The sequence below is a fragment of the Lytechinus variegatus genome, chromosome 2 (genome assembly GCF_018143015.1).
Source record: "Lytechinus variegatus isolate NC3 chromosome 2, Lvar_3.0, whole genome shotgun sequence".
Lineage (NCBI taxonomy): Eukaryota > Metazoa > Echinodermata > Echinoidea > Temnopleuroida > Toxopneustidae > Lytechinus > Lytechinus variegatus.
Window position 1 is genome coordinate 76,286,599 of NC_054741.1, and position 24,612 is coordinate 76,311,210.

At 37.7% G+C, this 24,612-nt stretch overlaps 1 protein-coding gene across 1 annotated transcript; it reads right to left on the bottom strand.

The window, feature by feature from the left end:
- Nucleotides 1–24,295, bottom strand: LOC121409068. Its single transcript, XM_041600869.1, has 20 exons — nt 23,935–24,295; nt 23,099–23,337; nt 22,104–22,487; nt 21,365–21,488; nt 19,679–19,853; nt 18,490–18,674; nt 16,759–16,914; nt 16,167–16,331; nt 15,692–15,819; nt 13,147–13,518; nt 12,613–12,790; nt 11,402–11,638; nt 8,137–8,274; nt 7,238–7,394; nt 6,564–6,818; nt 5,922–6,091; nt 5,373–5,615; nt 4,259–4,414; nt 1,400–1,603; nt 1–195 (listed from the first exon to the last, which is right to left on the bottom strand). Exons 1-20 carry the CDS (start codon nt 24,187–24,189, stop codon nt 145–147), a joined length of 3,972 nt encoding a protein of 1,323 aa, XP_041456803.1. The 5' UTR covers nt 24,190–24,295; the 3' UTR covers nt 1–144.
- Nucleotides 24,296–24,612: the final 317 nt, after the last annotated feature.

The window sequence follows — 24,612 nt, forward strand, 5'->3', positions numbered from 1 at the left end:
GCTGAATCAGCCCCCCAGTCTTCTTAGGTGTCGAAATAGCCCAGTCTATTTAGGGTTAAGATTTCATGAGAAAAAATTTAATCCAGAGGATAAATGTCAATGAACCTCTTAGATATTGGTCCTTGTTTGATATCTCTCTACATCCTATGAGCCTGCCGTCAAGGGGGCCTGTCCAGTTGTTAACAGGGCATCTTCCTACACATGAAGAAATATAAATTCATATCAATATAACATTGATCAGTTATCACAAAAATAAAGAGGCAATCAGTCAATGATAAAGATACTGATTCACTATGAATGATTCCATAACACCTATCAACATTGCTAATATTGAACATCTGCATGTCGTATCATTTTAACACAAAAATACTATTGCAATTCGAACCAAACCAAATGGCTGATTTCAAGTTTGGTCTTGACCTATTGCTGTTTGGTCAATTTCAATGTCAGCATAGCACCAAACTTTCGCGGGTCAAGGGATGAATTTTACTGGGTGTTGAGTTGCCAATAATGTGATCTGGATAACTTTCTGAATTCAGAATGGTTTTGGAGCTGGGGAAGCCATCCAACTTGTGCTTCTAAAACCAACACCGAACTAGAAATCACCTATTGTCTCAGCCTAATAAAGCAGGAAAAGAACCGTCAAATGAGCAAAAATTAGTCATTCCTATGGACAGTCAAGAGGTTTAGTAGCAAGGAGCTGCAGTCCACTAAGAGTAATATATTTATAAGGAACAAATACCTTGAATGACTTCTTTGTTTAACTTATGAATAATGCAGACCTGTATATTATGACAGATTTCACTAATTGAAACAATTTGGATAGCTTATAACACTGTTATTGCTTGATTTCTATTTCGGACAATGATATATGGATTTTCATCCTGTCATGCTGAGATTTACTCCTTGCCTTCTGTATTATGTTATTCCCATAGGCTTTCAATAGGTATCACCTGACTCAAATACATAACATGTTGATGTACATAATATGCAGCCATGAAATAAAAGTAATGATAGGGGAAGAATCATACTTATAAAGGAATCAAATGTGAAATTACAAATGTCTTATACATATTTCAAGATATATCATATTGGTAATAATTGGTTTGGAAGATAAGAGGGGGGGGGGGGGGTTCATCAACATCCCTCCCCATTGAAGTGTAAAATAGTCAGCGATGGTAAAATTGTCGGTGAAAACCATAAAATAATTGTTTGATGAAATGCCCCCAGGTTAGTAATGAATATTGAGGTACTGTATATTTAACCTGTTGCTGAACAGTGTTAACTAGGCATGCAGCCTAGATGTACTTTTGATTTGAAATTATAGTCTGTACTCGTTTAATGATTATAAACATCTATAACAGTGAATCCTTTGAACCTTCTATAGGGGAACACATACCACCAACTCTGTAGCAATGTTGTTCATGAATTCTTCAAAGTTCTGCTTTTCTTTGAGGTACCGTTCACTTCTTGTTCCTTCTGAACGGACTGCTGAGGGCAGGCTTCGAAGGACGATCTGATTCAAAGGATGGCCAGTCTTATCCTGAGAGGTTCCTGAGAACTTGTTGAAGTCACCAGCAATGTGGAGGAAATAGTCTCTTCTCTGTATGAGATATATAGAAGATAAACATAATATGAAGGAGTTTCGTATATGCACGCATACAGATAATTTCAAGATATTTTATTTATTCAGCATATTCATGAACTGTTATTGTTACATTTATGGCAACACTGGACATACACAATTAGTAAAATAATAAAGAAGTGCAAAACTTCTTTATTACATGCAGCACATGTACATATTTATCACCTTGGTTGATTCATCACTAAGTTTCTTGTTTTGTCATCATCTACTTCTGGTGGGGCAAACTTGCAGAGTTGTATATATGACAATGCTATTTATCAATAAACAGTACTCCTATAGGCAATTTGACATGCTCAATGTGATAAAAGTTGAAAGACAGTAATGAACTGCTTACCGGTAGAGGTATATTCTGTCCCTGATAGAAGTTGAAAGACAATAATGAACTGCTTACCGGTAGGGGTATATTCTGTCCCTGATAGAAGTTGAAAGACAGTAATGAACTGCTTACCGGTAGGGGTATATTCTGTCCCTGATAGAAGTTGAAAGACAGTAATGAACTGCTTACCGGTAGGGGTATATTCTGTCCCTGATAGATGTTGAAAGACAGTAATGAACTGCTTACCGGTAGGGGTATATTCTGTCCCTGATAGAAGTTGAAAGACAGTAATGAACTGCTTACCGGTAGGGGTATATTCTGTCCCTGATAGAAGTTGAAAGACAGTAATTAACTGCTTACCGGGAGGGGTATATTCTGTCCATGATAGAAGTTGAAAGACAGTAAAGAACTGCTTACCGGTAGGGGTATATTCTGTCCCTGACAGAAGTTGAAAGAGAGTAATGAACTGCTTACTGGTAGGGGTATATTCTGTTCCTGATAGAAGTTGAAAGACAGCAATGAACTGCTTACCGGTAGGAGTATATTCTGTCCCTGATAGATGTTGAAAGACAGCAATGAACTGCTTACCGGTAGGGGTATATTCTGTCCCTGATAGATGTTGAAAGACAGTAATGAACTGCTTACCAGTAGGGGTATATTCTGTCCCTGATAGAAGTTGAAAGACAGCAATGAACTGCTTACCGGTAGGGGTATTTCTGTCCCTGATAGAAGTTTAAAGACAGCAATGAACTGCTTACCGGTAGGGGTATATTCTGTCCCTGATAGAAGTTGAAAGACAGTAATGAACTGCTTACCGCTAGGGGTATATTCTGTCCCTGATAGAAGTTGAAAGACAGTAATGAACTGCTTACCGGTAGGGGTATATTCTGTCCCTGATAGAAGTTGAAAGACAGTAATGAACTGCTTACCGGTAGGGGTATATTCTGTTCCTGATAGAAGTTGAAAGACAGCAATGAACTGCTTACCGGTAGGAGTATATTCTGTCCCTGATAGATATTGAAAGACAGCAATGAACTGCTTACCGGTAGGGGTATATTCTGTCCCTGATAGAAGTTGAAAGACAGTAATGAACTGCTTACCGGTAGGGGTATATTCTGTCCCTGATAGAAGTTGAAAGACAGTAATGAACTGCTTACCGGTAGGGGTATATTCTGTCCCTGATAGATGTTGAAAGACAGCAATGAACTGCTTACCGGTAGGAGTATATTCTGTCCCTGATAAAAGTTGAAAGACAGCAATGAACTGCTTACCGGTAGGAGTATATTCTGTCCCTGATAGAAGTTGAAAGACAGTAATGAACTGCTTACCGGTAGGGGTATATTCTGTCCCTGATAGAAGTTGAAAGACAGTAATGAACTGCTTACCGGTAGGGGTATATTCTGTCCCTGATAGATGTTGAAAGACAATAATGAACTGCTTACCGGTAGGGGTATATTCTGTCCCTGATAGAAGTTGAAAGACAGTAATGAACTGCTTACCGGTAGGGGTATATTCTGTCCCTGATAGAAGTTGAAAGACAGTAATGAACTGCTTACCGGTAGGGGTATATTCTGTCCCTGATAGAAGTTGAAAGACAGTAATGAACTGCTTACCGGTAGGGGTATATTCTGTTCCTGATAGAAGTTGAAAGACAGCAATGAACTGCTTACCGGTAGGAGTATATTCTGTCCCTGATAGATATTGAAAGACAGCAATGAACTGCTTACCGGTAGGGGTATATTCTGTCCCTGATAGATGTTGAAAGACAGTAATGAACTGCTTACCGGTAGGGGTATATTCTGTCCCTGATAGAAGTTGAAAGACAGTAATGAACTGCTTACCGGTAGGGGTATATTCTGTCCCTGATAGATGTTGAAAGACAGCAATGAACTGCTTACCGGTAGGAGTATATTCTGTCCCTGATAAAAGTTGAAAGACAGCAATGAACTGCTTACCGGTAGGGGTATATTCTGTCCCTGATAGAAGTTGAAAGACAGTAATGAACTGCTTACCGGTAGGGGTATATTCTGTCCCTGATAGAAGTTGAAAGACAGTAATGAACTGCTTACCGGTAGGGGTATATTCTGTCCCTGATAGATGTTGAAAGACAGTAATGAACTGCTTACCGGTAGGGGTATATTCTGTCCCTGATAGATGTTGAAAGACAGTAATGAACTGCTTACCGGTAGGGGTATATTCTGTCCCTGATAGAAGTTGAAAGACAATAATGAACTGCTTACCGGTAGGGGTATATTCTGTCCCTGATAGAAGTTGAAAGACAATAATGAACTGCTTACCGGTAGGGGTATATTCTGTCCCTGATAGTAGTGACCATCCCAGATGGAGACGATGGCCGAGGGATGACTGGGGTGAACCTTGATCAGTTTCTTCTCTACAGAGACCCTCATCCAAGATTCTAGGCTAGGGGAATCCATCAAACCTTTCAGGTATGGCTACAGTCAAGGTGGGGGAAATCGAATGGGAATGAATGGTGTTATTAACTTCATTAGATTCTTATATTTGTGGCACATAGTTATATATTAAGATGAATATAGGGATATAAAGATCCAAAATCAATCATTCAAATAATATATCTTTAGATCAATTTTTTTCTACTGTTTGATGAACACTGCAATGCTGTATCATTTTGTGAGGGGCAAAATCACATGCTGATTCCAGTCACCTATGTTTCACACATGAAGCAAATAATATTCCTGGGGGGGAGGTACTTAGTATAAATGTATGATACATATGTACCATGGTTGAGACCTCCATTTCCAGCCTAACTTTCTGTTCTAGAGCATTTCCATAGAAATTCCTAAATTTTCCCATTCCAGAGACCCTCACTCAAATTTGTGAGTTCTCATTCCATTATAAACTACTCAGCAAGTTGGAGCGGCGAGCAGAGCCATAGCACAGGGCTGCCAGAGCTCCGGCAGCTAGCTTGTGCTAGCCTGATATTCAATCTCCCAAGACGTGTAGCCACTACTAATTTTGCCTACGATCTAATGAGATCCGGAGACCCCTTTTCATGTGGTCAGTTCCAGAATATTGCATGTTTAGCAATCGTTGATCCAATAGCCATTTTGGAGACTCACATTTTAAGACAAAGATTTAGTTCCAGAGCCCCGACCCCCGACAATGGTGCGGCACATATGTATCATGTTATAATTCTAGTACCCCTCTGGGATAATTTTACAGCATGAAGGCCGTGTTACTCATACGGTACACCATCCATTTCATTTTCTGTTGGACCCTGCCTTAGGTAAGAGTACTATTGATTCCAATTAAACTAAACTATGCAAAGCAAGCCATACCATAATTCAATCATTTTAAATGGGTGTTGGTGTGATATATCAATTTCTATTGCACAAGATGGGGGATACCAACAAGAAACAGAGTGTTTCTCACCTTGTCTTTAACATTCTGAAAGATGGGCACTATGAAGGTTCCTTGAATGACACAATTCCGGTCAAAGATTGGAAGCAATCCCCAGCCTTTTGAGGAGGAGTTATTCAACGTAAGCTGACCTTTTCCCTTTGGGGCATGGACTACACCTTTAGTGCGACCTGAGGGATCAACCTTGTATACCACCTCCAGGCTGAAGAATTGAAGAAGTAGCACAGACTGTTCATCATAGACTGGCCGCAAAACCTGCAACAAAAAATACAAAGCACTAGAAGATATTACAATTTGCTTGAAACAACTCAACTTGTTTTTTTCCCCAATAACCAAAGGACAAAAATACAAAGGTTTCAGCACTGAGTACTATTTAATGATATTTGTCAGCACTAGTAAGTGGTCATTCTGTAACAGTTATCATATCAACACTCAGACAAGTGCTTCTCATCAAATGAATACCAAGGATTCACTGTCAGCGCTCATAATTTAGTATTGATAACTTTGAGGAAATCAAATCAGGTGTCTACTAAGAGCCATCAAGGTGGCCATGGACTTTACCGTGGCCTTGTCCTTCCACCTAGGTGCCTTCATGAGACTGTCCAGGTCCGTCTGTTTGGTCAAGAATGAGAGTAACCTGCTAGGGCTACTATCCCCAGACTCTAAGCTTGGTTGAGATGCTACTGGACCAGGCAGTATTCGGGTCAGTACAATGCTGTAACACTTTTCAGCTAGAGAGATGCGAGGGATAGAGAGAGAGAGAGAGAGAGGGGGAGAATTAGCAAGATTTGAGATAAAACTATTCATTCATTGTCATCTGGCATTACGCTGCCACCCCCTAGCCCTAAGAATGTTAAATGCATCAGAGCCAAACAGAGCTCAGAATTGCTTGTGCTTGTCCTTAATTAAAAAAAGTATATATTGTCTAAGAACATCAACTTTGCAAATTTGCTCTTTCCCTTTGGTTTAGAAAGCAATATTTGCTATGCAAGAAACATTGACTTTCTTTGATATTAATGACACAGTTGATTTATGTAGTGCACTTTTCATCATAATTAGATAACTGTAGCACTCTAGAGCAAATAACATAGAAGACATGCTATAGGTTCAAAACTTCAATGGGCAAAACATGAAAAACGTATGATCATATACATGTATGCAAACATCATAAAAAATAGATATTTAATTCATAATACTGCATACCTTGCAAACCATATGCTGCTCTTACTTTGATGGCTACCCCTGTATCTCTTTCATAATCCACACATCTTTCAATCTCTAGCAATGGAGGCAGTTTCTGTGAAGGTAGGAGTTTGGCTTCAAGTCTCTTTGTCATCCATGTTAATATCTCTTCATCAGACATTTTTGACCAGGAGTCGGTCATCTTGTTTTCCTTCAATTGATCATTGGTTTCTGAATCCTGTTTCTTATTGCTAGTAGAGATAGCTTCTCTGTCGTCTAGATTTGAAAATGGAAAGAGAATTTAGAGTATTTTATTGAAAAGTTATGAAAAATAATAAATCCACATTGCTCACATTCCTAGTTTAAGATCTAGAAAAATTGATATATTTTATGATTCATATAAAAGATACGAAAGACAAAGTCAGTGAGTGACACAATTAGATCTCTCAATTATATCACCCATGATGCCCATCTATCTGTTATGTGAAAATAAGCAAAAATTTAAACTGCCATAACTTTCTGACATTACATACAAATTTAATGAAACTTTCAGCATTATACTTGACTGTTTAATTTTTTTTCAATTTATTCAAACCAAATTTTGCTGGAGTGGATATGACTCTGAGCTCAAAGAGGGCAAAAATAAGGTGGTATGGTAATTCAAGGACAGATCTATTGTCACATTTTGATATTACCTTCACTTCTTGCCAGCTCCAAGGCAGAATCTTTAACCATGTTCTTCCAATCCTGCTTTGCCTTGTAATGTTCAATCACATTGATCTCTGATTCTGTTGGTTTGCTAAGATCAGACTGATAGTATCCACTGATGTAGGGTAATGGATCTATGAATTCCTGCATTGAAACCAGAAAATAAGGGGTTGAGTCATATCAAGCTGCTCACACATACAGAGTCAATGTCCCAAAGTCAAGTATGTTTCTCAATCAGTCTTCGTACATATATACCAGTGATGACTCAGCAGTAAAACAAGCTTCCTTCCAACATGTACATGTATCCCATGGCTCCAAACATGGATAGATATGAGATCTGTGTTCATCCATATTTAATTAGTTTGCTATAAGAACTTTTCTTCTATTCATTTCAATTACGGTTTATAATTTCGTAAGATCTGGGCCAATATCAATCAGATCATGATTGTAACATCAGGCCCAAAAGATTTTTTAAAAAAGGGCAAAGAGTACAAAAATATGACATTGCCATGCCACTAAAGCTCATTCACACATGTGACAAAGTTCTGCAATATTTTGTACACATAGTCAATGGGATATGAGGTGTCCATGGTAGTGTTGTACAGGCAAGGAAAATTGTTGATCAAATCAATATTTAAAAAAAGTTAGGGAAAATAAATCTGTCCAGAGGTATGCAGACAAAGTAATTACATCATTCAACGAGAATCATGACTTCATGATGAAAATATCACAAGACTTTTCCATGTAAGAATGATCAGAAGACAAATGCAGACTATGTGAAGCTAATATGAATAAACACTGAAAATCCTAATCAGAAGTCTTTGCACCACCTTCTCTGTAACTTTGTTCCTCTCTATCCTCTTGGTTTATCAGTGGTTATACATACCTCAGAACATGGTAGTAATCTGAGAAGGATCGATGAACCTGGAATTGATGGTAAATGATCCAGAGATCTCGGTAGGATAGGAGGGCGGGATGCTGGATATCCCGACCTAAGGCGCATCTGATGACCTCCAATGTTTAGCTGAACAGAAAGAAAGATGAGATGAAAAGCAGTTCAAGCCATATTGTTAGAAATATTCATATTTCAGAATGGATTTTGATTTTTTTTCCACAAACTGCATGCAAAGAAATCATGCTTTTCGATGATAAAAATCGGCGCCCGCTTTAAGGTAAAAACAAACAAACTTTCATCCTTTAATTTTTGTATCAATCTTCCAGATACTCCTACACCTTCTCCAAGAACCACAGCTTGGACATGATGAATCAGATACAGTGACCAAAACAGTCCTATATAACAGTCAGTGTATATTGTTTTGATTGAGATAAATATTATGCATTTCATTTTGGTATTTACTTGCTCACAAAGATTTAAACCATGTCAACTTGCAGACTAAATACAAGAAGACAAAGGGCTACCGGTATTCACCTCCAAATATATAACAAGTGGAATGCCTCTGGCCGTCTCAACTGCATCACGCAGTTCAATATAGCATCAGTGCTGACTTTGAAAACTACTCTAGCTTGCACAAGATGTTCAGTGATACATAGTTACTATTATGTCCACTTTTTATGAACTAGACCAATAAACTTACAGAGATATGATGGTTATTCAACAAAAAAGCCCAACATGGCCAAAGTTCATTGACCTTACATGACCTTTGACCTTGATCATGTGACTTGAAACTCACACAGGATATTCAGTGATACTTGATTACTCTTATGTCCAAGATTCATGAATCAGATCCATAAACTTTCAAAGTTATGATGGTAATTAACAGATACACCCAATTCGGCCAAAGTTCATTGACCTTTGACCTTGGTCATGTGACCTGAAATGCGCACAGGATGTTCAGTGATACTTGATTACTCTAATGTCCAAGTTTAACAAACTAGACCAATAAACTTTCAAAGTTATGATGGTAATTCAACAGATACCCCCAATTCGGCCAAAGTTCATTGACCCTAAATGACCTTTGACCTTAATCATGAGACCTGAAACTTGCACAAAATGTTCAGTGATGCTTGATTACTATTATGTCCATGTTTCATGAATCAGATCCATATACTGTCAAAGTTATTATGGGAATTCAACAGATACCCCCAATTCGGCCAAAGTTCATTGACCCTAAATGACCTTTGACCTTGGTCATGTGACATAAAACTCACGCAGGATATTCAGTGATAATTGATTAACCTTATGTCCAATTTTCATGAACTAGGTCCATATATTTTCTAAGTTATGATGACATTTCAAAAACTTAACCTCAGGTTAAGATTTCGATGCTGATTCCTCCAACATGGTCTAAGTTCATTGACCCTAAATGACCTTTGACCTTGGTCATGTGGCATGAAACTCTAATAGGATGTTCAGTAATACTTGATTAACCTTATGGCCAAGTTTCATGAACTAGGTCCATATACTTTCTAAGTTATGATGTCATTTCAAAAACTTAACCTCGGGTTAAGATTTGATGTTGACGCCGCCGCCGTCGGAAAAGCGGCGCCTATAGTCTCACTCTGCTATGCAGGTGAGACAAAAATAGCACTTGTAAGTAGAAACAAGTGGAATGCCTCTGGCCGTCTCACCTGCATCACGCGGTTCAATATAGCAGCAGTGCTGACTTTGCATACTACTCTAACTCGCACAAGATGTTCAGTGATACATGGTTACTCTTATGTCCTCTTTTTATGAACTAGACCAATAAACTTACAGAGATATGATGGTTATTCAACAAAAAACCCCAACATGGCCAAAGTTCATTGACCTTACATGACCTTTGACCTTGATCATGTGACCTGAAACTGGAACAGGATGTTCAGTGATACTTGATTACTCTTATGTACAAGTTTCATGAATCAGATCCATAAACTTTCAAAGTTATGATGGTAATTCAACAGATACACCCAATTCGGCTAAAGTTCATTGACCTTTGACCTTGGACATGTGACCTGAAACACGCACAGGATGTTCAGTGATACTTGGTTACTCTAATGTCCAAGTTTAACGAACTAGACCAATAAACTTTCAAAGTTATGATGGTAATTCAACAGATACCCCCGATTCGGCCAAAGTTCATTGACCCTAAATGACCTTTGACCTTAATCATGAGACCTGAAACTTGCACAAAATGTTCAGTGATGCTTGATTACTATTATGTCCAAGTTTCATGAATCAGATCCATAAACTTTCAAAGTTATGATGGGAATTCAACAGATATCCCCAATTCGGCCAAAGTTCATTGACCCTAAATGACCTTTGACCTTGATCATGTGACCTGAAACTTGCACAAAATGTTCAGTGATGCTTGATTACTATTATGTCCAAGTTTCATGAATCAGATCCATAAACTTTCAAAGTTATGATGGGAATTCAACAGATATCCCCAATTCGTCCAAAGTTCATTGACCCTAAATGACCTTTGACCTTGGTCATGTGACGTGAAACTCATGCAGGATGTTCATTGATACTTGATTAACCGTATGTCCAAGTTTCATGAACTAGGTCCATATATTTTCTAAGTTATGATGACATTTCAAAAACTTAACCTCAGGTTAAGATTTCGATGTTGATTCCTCCAACATGGTCTAAGTTCATTGACCCTAAATGACCTTTGACCTTGGTCATGTGACATGAAACTCATGCAGGATGTTCAGTAATACTTGATTAACCTTATGGCCAAGTTTCATGAACTAGGTCCATATACTTTCTAAGTTATGATGTCATTTCAAAAACTTAACCTCAGGTTAAGATTTGATGTTGACGCCGCCGCCGCCGCCGCCGCCGTCGGAAAAGCGGCGCCTATAGTCTCACTTTGCTTCGCAGGTGAGACAAAAAAGGAATCTAGTATGCTGCTTTGGGTTCAGAATAAACATTTTCATGCATGAATAAAAGAAGGAAAATTGCCCCACAGTATAGAAAATATTAGCCCCTTTTCCCCTTTTACATGTTTCTCTGAACTTTACAGTACACAACTGATACTGCCTCTAAAACCGATGGATGGTATGTAATTCAAAACAACATCAAAGTGGGTCTGGTAATGGATTGGTTGGTGTGCATGTTAGAAAATGTTGGGTGTACAATCACAGCTTCTAATAAATCTTGTACTATCACAATAAAAAAAGGCAAATAACTTTGAATCCATACTCACCTTTTTGGTCTTGTCATTGTAGACCTTCAGAAGACAGACTCCTAGAACAACCACCTGATGGGTATATCTATCCACAGTCCACACTCGTATCTCAACAAGCTGGTCTAATATTCCTTTAGCAATCTTTACCCTCCAGGTGAACTTTGGACATCGACTGAGAGAGGTCAGGTCAGGCAAGGTCATAAGGTCAAAGGGCATACCCTCGTGTTCAGTCTTGAATCGTCCAGTGACTGTAACCTGAGTTTTTTTTTAATTCAAGATAAGACAGGTGATTGATAATCGATTGCCTATGATCCAAAATGTAGACGTATTTTGTTTACTGAATTCATGTAATAGTGCATTACACCATATTAAGTTTTGTCATCAAGTGGGTTCGTTACCTGGATGTCCATCTAAACAACATTTCCTATTCAATAGCATACAGGGTTGGCATGAGCAAAATCAGTTGTATAAACAGAAAGGCCATATTACATTGATTGATTGAATTTAGTAATTTATGAATGTGAATGAATTGCATGATTGATGTGACTAAATACCCTGCAAGGTACCGTGCAAACGGCACTTCGACAGAGTATATAAGGCCTGCTTTTACAAACTTTGCTCATTCTCCTGAGGACGACAAGAACACACTTGTCGAAATGTCAAGATTGGGTGGTCCTTTTCAGGACCAACACTTGCCCAAGAAAGATACACAGTGTACCGTGAAACCTACTACACTATTCTTCATCGCCATGGAAACTTTCAGAAGTTACATTAATTCACTCGCATCAGTCAAAAGACTGCTTTCCAGCAAGATGTGATCTTCTGTATGTTATGTTGCAGGTAGCTCGAAGTGCAGACTGGTTTGAAAAATAATACAATCATGCTACTAGTGCAATGATAGATTCTTCAGTGACTCAAATACCTCTGTTTATTTTTTCATCTGTGGATTGTTTCACGAAAGTTGTCAGCACTGACAAGTTGTCTTTCTCCGACAATTACCATAGTAACAGAGATCAATGCTTCTTAGCCATTGGAAACCTAGAAATTCATTTAAATTATCAACACTGCCAACTTTCATGAAATGCCTCCCTCATCTATTTACGCCACTTTTATAATAACTTCAACAAATACAACACAGTACATATATATATATTTCTTTAATTTTCATGTCACCTGGCTTGTTTTTAAGACAAGACAGATGAACATAATAATTGAAAAAAAAAACAGACCTTGACTATGGTAGCATTGTCTGGCAGGAAACGTACAGCATCTATATAGAGATCAAAGCCTTCCTTCAGAGTAGGTGCTTCTGGTAGGTTTGCTGACTTCATGGGGTCAAAGGGTACCCAGATTGGTTCTTCCACTATCAGTGGTGAGGAGGACGGGAGACCTGGGGAATCATCTTTCCTGCCATAGCAAGAAAGGAGAGGGGTGGTAATACTTATAGAGTGGATATCATGAGTGAGTCAATTACAAAAGGGTTTATTCAAATTGAGATAAACCATGGTCTCTAACCATAGCAACAAGAGTATGTTTAGTGCCCTCTATTAGAGCTTTCTCATTGTAACTTGTTAGTACCCAATAAATGCAAAATATATATTTAAAGATTGCATGAAATGTGTGGAAAGAAATCTCTCTAATTAATATTTATAAATTCTTTATTTTGTCAACCAATAATCATATACAAGGGTCTCACTTTATTTTAGTTGAGTTTTTAAAAGAACAATAAGTCAAGACTACAATGTTGCTCTGATGTCACTTACCTTTCATGTTGGAGACTGGTTTCTGAACCCTCAACTTGATCCCCAGAAGGTTCAGTCTCTAGATGACCTGACCTATTACTTGGTATATGTCTCTGACTTCCCTCATGTGAGGATTGGGACATGGGGTGTGGCTTTGTAATAGGAAGGGATACCTTGGACTGTGTGGCTATGGATGGAGTAGGGGCTACTGAAGTAGGAGGAGCTATAGATACAGGAGGGGCTTGGGAAGTCGGTGAGACCGTGGAAGGAGGAGTGGCTTTGGCTAATGGAAGGGCAGTCCCTTGTGGTTTATTAGTAATGTTAATAGGTATACTATGGATAAGGTGTGCATAGTGAGATGGGTTAAATGCCACAGGTGGACTAGGGGGTTTTCTGCATTGGAGGGTGCGATTAGTAGTCAAAGTAAAGACACCAAAGAAAAGAAAGTATTACACAAACAGTCACCAATATCATTAACAATACAGTGCAAACCGACATGAAATCTGCAAGAAAAACAATAGAAGCAAAACTCACTCAATCCCTCAATATAACAAAAGGAATTTTAAAATTTTCTCTTTTTCAAATAAGGGAAAGGGGCATGAAGGTTTAAAAAGGGAATGAAAATAGAAATTTCTTGATTTTTGTCATTTATTCACCATGATTTTTAAATGATTTTTAAGTTGGACAGAAGAATCTTTCTTTGGCATGATTTAATTCCCTATCTTGCAAATTACTTTCACAAAATATGCTGAACACATACAAAAGAAACACAAGAAATACATACATGTATTAGCTCCCATTTACAACGCAACAAAATAAGAAGCAGCTTTTTTAGCCGAAGACAAATAAACAAATACATTCATGTGCATGTGATACAGAGCATGTTACTCCTTTCTATAAGATGCACCACCACCATATGTGCAACATATAGACAATAATATATAAAAATACAAAACAACAATATTTATATTCATTCTTATTAGAACATAAATACAACAATTAAGATAGAAGTGAATGTACACATCCAACAACCAAGTTCTTAATCAAACTCACTTTTCCCCTCTTTGTAAATATTTAGTGCCTTCAGTGAAACATTTTTTGTGAGTGTTTAGATTTTTACTTTAACAATGATTAAAGATTATAATCTAATCAGAGGCAATATAAAGTATAGCCATCTATTTGAATGAGATATAATTAAGTATTCCTCTGTATTTTCAAATACTCATTGAAAAAAAAAATCAATTAGAAACTACATAAGAATAACTATTTCAAAAGCATTCCTTTTTTCAATTCATGAATGATACTCAAGCAAACAGAAGTATTCCCAATTCTTCAACAGAGAGTTTGATAGAGTGAGCTTGAAATTATGCAAGTACAATGTGTATTGTTTTAGATACCGTGCAAAGACCCAGATGCCAAACTAGAATGCAAGCTCAAGGGGGGTGAGACTTTACCCTCTTGAGGGAGTCCAGGTGGAGGAGGGGTAATAACAGGGGTGTGTCCATGCACCCCTGCTGGAGTAATGGTTTTTACAGGAGGTAGTGGGCTTGGTTTAGGAGTTGGTGTAGCCATCTGGGGGGAGGGGTACCAAGAAGGGGATTCTATGTGGGGTGTTTTTACCGGCCTAAGAGGGGAACGTCTTTTCACTTTTAGAGCCAACTCAGAGGGCACACTAGGATTTACAGGACTATTATGAGGAAAGTAAAAAAAATAATAATTAGGAGTAATTCAACATATTCATTTAAAAATGAAGAAATTACAATCCTTATGATGAAAACTTGTAAATGGAAGCCATAACCTTGCTTGAGAAAAGCCTTAAGAATTTGTACAATTTAGTAAAACCCAACAGCAAAGCATCTTATTTTGTTTATCATTTATGCACATTTTCTTCTCAAGATAAAATGTTTCCGTTTCTCATAAGTACATGTATTTTACAAACAGTCATTTCATAATAAATTTGGTTCCAGATAAATATTTAAAGTCTTCATAGTCCTGCAAATACTATGTTTTACATACATAGCTACACACATGGTATTAGATCATTATCATGGCTGTACCTGAACCAAAATATGCTATAAAGCATTCAAGGAATAAATCCTGCCAGGTACTCATTCACCTCACCTGGGATGAGTGCTGCACAATGTGGATTGATGATCTTACTAAAGGATATCACAGAGCTGCCAACCCGAAAAGGAACATTTCAGTATTTTTGAAGCTGTAAATCAGTATTTCGGTGAGGAAATAAGTATTAAAAAAAATACCTTAGGACCACACATACAACTGAAACTTTAGAAATCAGTATTTTACATGAAACTATCAGTATTCTTCTCACTTTTCAGTACTAAATACTGAAAATCAGTACTACTTGGCAGCTCTGATATCATCACCTGGATTACGATTCATACTCAAGACCCTCTTGTTGAAGGCTAAGAGGGAGAACCCATAAATCACTCATAATACTTCCATTCTAAATTCTACAGTAAATCTATAAAGATGATTTCAGCAGATCTATAGATTTGCCACAAAAACAATATTATATATATTTTCTTTACATGTACGTACTTACCTCTCAGGTTTGGTCACTGGACGTCTGTTCATAGTAGGGACACTAGTCACATTACCCTCATGCTCTAGATGTTGGAATGCTTTTTGTATGTCCTTGGTGTACAGTTTGCATGGCTCACTGACAAATATCTATTGCAAATAAGAAATCCAATGGAAGCATAATGCCAGAAGAATAAGAGATGCATCAAAGATTGCTGGCATTCATAGGGAATTTAATATCATTTACACAGTAACAGGTGATGTCCATCACATAGAGAGGAATCAAGTTTGATGACCAATGGATGTTATGTAATGAACAGTATAATACACCCATCACCTAAAACTTGTCATTATCTCACATTCCCTGCCTCAATTGCCAGAAGAAGGCAAAGCACCTTGTGATAGAGCAGTGTGATTTGCTGAGTCCTTAACATGTCCTTACTTGTGGTTTTATTGATATTTCTACACTTCTACCATTCCCTCTAACATATTATTACCTGTTTCATGACATGGTAGTCCTGTGCTGTATCCATGAAGTTCTTTCTGAGCAGCAGAAGGAGTGAGAGACAGAGTCTGGAGAGGACTTGGTGATTCCATCCACTCATGAAACACTGGTCCCAGATGAAGAGTATTGCCTGGGTGTCACATACACCAACAAAACCCTAATGTGATATAAAAGCAAGATATATCAGACACACTCTGAGGTTTGGGATTTAACTGAGCAACTTTAAATCTTTAATTATACAGTAGTTTAACAAGAGACACAGGATGTTGTTTTAAAATTCTGTACAGTATATACAAATACAGTCAATGCTGAGCTCACAGTGACCTCTCTAAAAGCTGCTGCCTGCCTATCGTGACCACTAAAACTGAATTCCAATGAGACAGATTATGTGAATAAGATCTGTCCATAGCAGTCACCTGTCTATATAAAGGCCACATTTTGTGTTTCCCTTCGGTGGCCACTGCAGACAGCTCTCACTGCATTTGATATATAGGTTTACACAAAAAATTGTCTCCGGGAATTATGTAAGACATTTCAACACTGTATCAACCTTACAGATGAAAATCAACTAGTTACTCTCTCACCTCTCCAAGCCATTTCCTGAGAAACATGAGAGGACTTGCTAGCATCTCCCTCTCTTCCTTACTTCCTGTTGCCATAGCAGCAGGATCATGCTGGACTTGAGTTGTTAGAGATGATGCTTTGTGTTGCTCCTCCTGTATCTGATGCACAAAGAAATCCTGCAGAAATGAAAAGAGAATACTTTTCTAATTCTCATCTCTATAGGAAAAGAGTAATTTCGTTCAGTAAACAGTGACTATGTTACAGAGTTATGCAGTGAAACCATGGGAATTCTCACATTTTCTTTAAGATATTAGAAATATAACTAGTCTGACTATGTGCTGGCTATCATGGGCCTACTAGAAGGCCAATCATATGGTGCAGCATTCTGCTCTCTAATCATCAAGAACAAAATGCAGGGCTTGCTAGAAGGTCCTCTTAGAGTTAACATTGCTTTTCTAGACAAATAAAAGATATGATTTTTAATATGTAACTTGGGGACTTGATGTCTAAGAAATTTAGACGCATTGGATGTGTGCATGCATGAATATTTCTTAAAATATTATGTAAGAACAAGTGGAATGCCTCTGGCCGTCTCACCTGCATCACGCGATTCAACATAGCAGCAGTGCTGACTTTGAAAACTACTATAACTCGCACAAGATGTTCAGTGATACTTGGTTACTCTTATTTCCACGTTTTATGAACTAGACCAATACACTTACAGAGATAGGATGGTAATTCATCAAATATCCCCAATGTTGCCAAAATTCATTGACCTCACATGACCTTTGACCTTGATCATGTGACATGAAATTTGCACAGGATATTCAGTGATACTTGATTACTCTTATGTCCAAGTTTCAAAAGTCAGATCAATAAACTTGCAAAGTTATGATGGTAATTCAACAGATACCCCCATTATGGCCAAAGTTCATTGACCTTTGACCTTGGTCACATGACCTAAAATGCACACAGGATGTTCAGTGATACTTGATTACTCTTATGTCCAAGATTTATGAACTAGACCAACATACTTTCAAAGTTATGATGGTAATTCAACAAATACCCCCAATTCGGCCAAAGTTTATTGACCCTAAATGACCTTTGACCTTGATCATGTGGCCTGAAACATGTGACCTGAAACTTGCACAGGATGTTGAGTGATACTTGATTACTATTATGTCCAAGTTTCATGAATCAGATCCATAAACTTTTAAAGTTTTGATTGTAATTCAATAGATACCCCCGAATCGGCCAAAGTTTATTGACCCTAAATGACCTTTGACCTTGGTCATGTGACGTGAAACTCATGCAGGATGTTTAGTGATACTTGATTAACCTTATGTCTAAGTTTAATGACCTAGGTCCATATATTTCCTAAGTTATGATGACATTTCAAAAACTTAACCTCAGGTTAAGATATTGATGTTGATTCCCCCAACATGGTCTAAGTTCATTGACCCTAAATGACCTTTGACCTTGGTCACGTGACATGAAACTCTAATATGATGTTCAGTAATACTTGATTAACTTTATGGCCAAGTTTTATTAACTAGGTCCATATACTTTCTAAGTTATAACGTCATTTCAAAAACTTAACCTCAGGTTAAGATTTGATGTTGACGCCGCCGCCGCCGTCGGAAAAGCGGCGCCTATAGTCTCACTTTGCTTCGCAGGTGAGACAAAAATGAATACACTGATATTTTTAAATTGGACTAATGAATTGAAATAAATCGAGATTGAAGATTTACCTTAGGGTCAAGCTTGACGTTTGTCTTGCTGCACTTTACAAGATGGTTGAAGAAATTGGGGTCTTCTTTCTCTAAGACCTGCATCACATCTTGTGCCACAGCCAAGATTTCCGACCAACGAGGGAAGGTGTAGCTCCGAAGCAGATGCAGCTGAAGAGCTAGTTCATAGGGAAGGTCTTCAGCACCTAAGGGACAATAAGATCAGTGAAACTGGGGATCACTATAAATTTCATGAAAGATATATTATCATTATGCTCTTTATAGGTGTTTGTTTTCATTACCAAAATCATTTTCTGGATACTTAATTGAAGCAGAAAGCATTACTCACTCATTGACCCGAGAAGACCAGTAGATCTGCAATCCTTTCAGCATCACAATTTAGAGATCATCGTCATCATCATCATCGTCATCACCGTCATCATCATCACAATAATAATATCACCATATCATCAATGTCATTTTAATTTTCATCACCATGACATGATTATCACAACAGATACCATCATAATCACAGTAGCAGCTCTGGGGGAAGGGGGGGGGGAGGAATTAGAGCCCAACCCCCTCCCCTTCCTGCCATCTAATGTGGGTGGTGACGGAGTGCTCATGATCTCCATTTTTTTTCTTGCTTGACAAACAAGAAACCACCAGTCTTGCCTGATTTCGTGATCAATAAACAATGCAATATGATCTTTCAACCCCTAGATGACCTTTGAGCTTATCATCCTCAAGAACACACATGTAATATCGCCACAGAATCATTTGTATCAAGTGTAAACATAATTTATACAGAAATGAAGAAATGAGAGCAAGCTGAACAAAAAGTAACATTTTCAAAACCAACAGAAAAAGTGATTATTAGATCTCTACCGAACTTTGTTCAGGCGAAACAAAAATTGCTAACAGGAAAGTCATGAATGATGGCGGGTGATCTATTTGTCAGAGGTTAAGTCCACTTGTGAGCTGCCATACAGATCAATCCACGATCCCTCACTGCATTAACATCACCATTTGCCATCATCGCTCTTTTCATCACGATCTTTAATTTTTAACTATGTGTGCTTCATTGAAATATCTATTTTCATTAGACACCACACTCATTACAACGATAAAAAGTAGTCAGCAGACTCATCAACATTAATACAATAATCATGATGTCAGCAATCACTATCATCATTATCAATCGTAATACCTTGTGTATCTCCTTGAGATTTCTCTATGAGGGCCAGATGAAGTGGATAGAGCCAATGGATATAGTAAGGTTGGTAGCTTCTATCAAACACATATAAAATGTTGAGGGCTTCCCTGGCATGCTTGGGGATTGTCTGTCCCCTATGCTTCAACAAACATGGTGTGTTACTATATTTCTGGGAAAAACAAGAGAGAAAGTGGGAAAAAAAGTAAAATTTTGAATAGAAGCAGTGAAATCATTGCACTAACAAGTGGAATGCCTCTGGCCGTCTCACCTGCATCACGCGGTTCAATATAGCAGCAGTGCTGACTTTGAATACTACTCTAACTCGCACAAGATGTTCAGTGATACATGGTTACTCTTATGTCCACTTTTTATGAACTAGACCAATAAACTTACAGAGATTCACAAAAAAACCCCAACATGGCCAAAGTTCATTGACCTTACATGACCTTTGACCTTGATCATGTGACCTGAAACTCAAACAGGATATTCAGTGATACTTGATTACTCTTATGTACAAGTTTCATGAATCAGATCCATTAACTTTCAAAGTTATGATGGTAATTCAACAGATACACCCAATTCGGCCAAAGTTCATTGACCTTTGACCTTGGTCATGTGACCTGAAACGTGCACAGGATGTTCAGTGATACTTGATTACTCTAATGTCCAAGTTTAATGAACTAGACCAATAAACTATCAAAGTTATGATGGTAATTCAACAGATACCCCTGATTCGGCCAAAGTTCATTGACCCTAAATGACCTTTGACCTTAATCATGAGACCTGAAACTTGCACAAAATTTTCAGTGATGCTTGATGACTATTATGTCCAAGTTTCATGAATCAGATCCATAAACTTTCAAAGTTATGATGGGAATTCAACAGATATCCCCAGTTCGGCCAAAGTTCATTGACCCTAAATGACCTTTGACCTTGGTCATGTGACGTGAAACTCATGCAGGATGTTCAGTGATACTTGATTAACCTTATGTCCAAGTTTCATGAACTAGGTCCATATATTTTCTAAGTTATGATGACATTTCAAAAACTTAACCACAGGTTAAGATTTCGATGTTGATTCCTCCAACATGGTCTAAGTTCATTGACCCTAAATGACCTTTGACCTTGGTCATGTGACATAAAACTCTAATAGGATGTTCAGTAATACTTGATTAACCTTATGGCCAAGTTTCATGAACTAGGTCCATATACTTTCTAAGTTATGATGTCATTTCAAAAACTTAACCTCAGGTTAAGATTTGATGTTGACGCCGCCGCCGCCGCCGTCGCCGCCGCCGTCGGAAAAGCGGCGCCTATAGTCTCACTTTGCTTCGCAGGTGAGACAAAAACCTCTTTTCAAAAATGTATACAATGATGAAAAGTAAGAAAAAATTTATATTACAATAATGGAACATACACACAAAGTCAAAATTCAAACTAAATGTGAAAAATATGTTCTGTTGAAGTCAAATTAATTGAAAAATCTAAATTAATAGACCATTCAAAACCATTTTTATAAAACCCAATACCGGTAATCATATCCCAAAACATACCGGTAATCATACCCCAAAACAAGTATATGCATACGAGGCATCACAAACTTTCCAATATAAAGAAAAACAAAACAAGCAAAATATAGACAATGAAGTTCAAATATATTAAGAGCTGATGAAGACAAACCTCCTGTATTGCTGTCTCTAGCAGACCATTGATTGAGGAGTTGGTTGTCGTGGTAATACCAAGCTCTGCCTTGCCTCTCATCACTGTTTTAGCAAAGTTTTGTCTCAAAAACCATTCTGAGCTTCTGTGTGGATCAAAGAAATATGGGAAAGGCAACAAATAATGGCATGACTAAAGCATATTGATCTTCATCAAACATATGATAATGCCCTATGTGTGAAAATTCATGACATTACATTGTGTACAGAATTTTCATGTGATTCTGAGTTTAGTATTTCACTGACTGAACACTTACATTATATATATAATTAATAAGACCTAAGAAAATAATTAAGAACAGTAATCATTTGACACTGATCAACATGGTGATATACATGTATAATACTAATTAGTTGCCTATCTAGCACACACATATTATCCTAGCACAGTGTAGGTACTAAAACAGGTATTCAAAGCACTTAAAGAGTTCAATCCTGCAAGTACTTATCACACCATGGTTAAGGGCGGCAAACTCAGATTTATGACTTGTCAGAGGAATATAAGTCCAATCTACATAAAGTCCAATCTACATAAAGTCCAATCTACATCAAGTCCAATCTACATAAAGTCCAATCTACATAAAGTCCAATCTACATCAAGTCCAATCTACATCAATAAGAGAGAACTATACAATGGAGAACATGTGAAAGGGAGGAGGGGAAGTTTATTTGTAATTTCAGAAATGCAAGAGTGAACTTACTTCTCTCCTTGATGTGTATCTTTGTAATTCCTAAGCATAATCTCATTCCAGATCTTATGCCTTAGACTGCCTGGTAGCTGTCTACCCATCAACCTCCTACATACCTCATCCAGGCGACTAGGGTCACGACGAAGGATAGCACAAAGTGACTTTCCCAGGAGGTCACTTGTCTGACCCCAGCAATTCGGAACAGTGGTGGTGGGTGTGGAGCTGTTGTCATGGTTATTGGTTAAATTGGATGGTGGAGTGGATAAAGGAGAGGTTTCCCTGTGATTGAGACTAGGTTTGACATCATGAAGATTGGTCAGCTGGGGCTTGGTGGTTGGTTGAGATGGATCAGAGCTGGAGCTAGGAGGAAGAGTCATTCCTTCTTGCACTAGGTATCTAAGATATAGAAATTATATAAACATAAATATGAGAAAGGCATGGAGGAAGCTTCAGAGTGTTGATTACTACAATTTGCTAGGTGATTCCTATGGAATAAACTTCCACATATTTTGTGTTTAGTAGATTTAAAAGCTCAATAAATACCTGGCTATTCAGATGATTAGCACTCACCCCCCTTCTTTCCTAGTACTGTTTCTTTTTTTTTCTTTACTGGACCATAAGTACCAACCCATGTTGGATGTTGGTGGATTAAAAATATTAATGTTATTCATAGTAATTAGTGAAACAGCATACTTGCAATCTTTTAATGCAAGCAAGAGATTACGATGATTAAAAAGTCTTGTCTGCTCAAACCTCAATCTTCACTGCGTGAGAGGACATAAATCTAACTACTGGTACACTTGTAATCCCATTTAAAAGAATTTCAGCTTTTATATGAGCAGCAATCTGTAACAAACCAATATTGGGTGACTGGGGTAGAAACAAGAACTATATAAAGAAAAATACATTTTCAAACAGTAGTAGTCAACATTTTGATGAGAAAAACAAACTACTAAGAACTCAATCAAGTATTCATTATAAATTAAAATAATGTAATTTCCAATAACCTGTGCATTCCTGCTCTGAAAACGGCATCCATGTGGGAAATGGTATCGATCACTTCTTCAGGTACCTGCACTGGTGCTGGAGATGGTGATGATAGGGTGAGAGAGGAACTGTCACCAGTCTTATTCTTTGATACTAGGTAGCCACAGTCTGTAGCTGCTTGGTCTAGTTTCTCTTTCAGCAGAAGCTGGGTTGCCTGCAGGATTAATTTCCTTTCTTCAGGACTGCAGCTTTCATGGTCCTAAAAGTCCATCACAAAAAATATGAAAATGAACCTTTTCTTTGCTCTTGCTTAAGAAATTTCTCAAGATCCATCAAGAATAGCATGTACTATGGATGTAATAATACTACTTCACATCTATACGTCCATCGGGCAAAGGTTGTAAGATCAAGTGGGGAAAAGAGGTGTTGTGGTTTAGTGGATAGGCTTTTCTTTGAAATTCTTTTAATGATATAATGAAAATTGTTTTGTATATTTCTTATGCATACTTGACAAAGAGAAGTACCTAAAGGGCCTATCATATTCATTTTCTTAGTGTGAAAAGTACAAAAAATAGCATTTATATAAGTATGAATTGGTGAGGTATGCCATGCAACACAAATTTGTTTCCATCTTCTGGACACATAATGGAGGGGGTAATATTTACCTGTCATTTAGTTGTTAAATTCACACTTGAATTTCTAAACCGTAACATGTCGCTGCAATTGTCAGATTTTGCTATCGAAAGATATGTGCTATTGAAGAGTGTACTGATTAGTTTGTATCTAATTGCTAATAAATGTGTGTTTGTACGTATCCAGAAAATATAATTCAGACTAAAAGTTTAATAGCACAAACCATTGTTGGCTTGTCCCACATCCATTTGCTGAGGTACTTCTGAAGGAATCCTGACCCAAGCATATCAAAGATGGCTGCTCTTTTATCTCTATCAGTCAACTCTGGTTGGATCCTCTTGGCGAGGACCTGGCTTAACCTATCATAGATCTGATGCCATGGTGATCCTGGTAATAGTGTTTCCTGGATGGCAGTGTCTAGCCAGTGATGGCCGTAGGGCCGGTAAGAGCTCATCAGGTCATCAGCGTTCAATGCCATAGTGGTTCAGGTTTCCACAAAGTCAGTTTCTTGGTAAATGGAATTTACTTGGTGAACACTGCACAGAAGTTTGAAGTTCTATGTTTCAAGTCATGTATGTTCATGTAAAAAACATTGATTTCCCTTACTCTTGATACATGCAGAGTCATGCATTGTCTTTGGAAAAATTATTCTTCAAAATGAGCACTTTGTATGAATTATGAAGGAAAGAAAATTGCTAACTTCTGTTGCTTTTAGAATGACACAAAGTATTTTCACTTTTTCAGCATCCTTGATTCATTGTTCAATCCATGCACATCATAGCATTGCATGCAATTAGTGACCATTTGATATCATCCATGCGAATCAGGGAGTCTTTGTAGATTCTCTCCTGTATTTCTTTAAGGCATGTAGTCTATTTCAGAGTTCTAAGCAAAGTCAGCA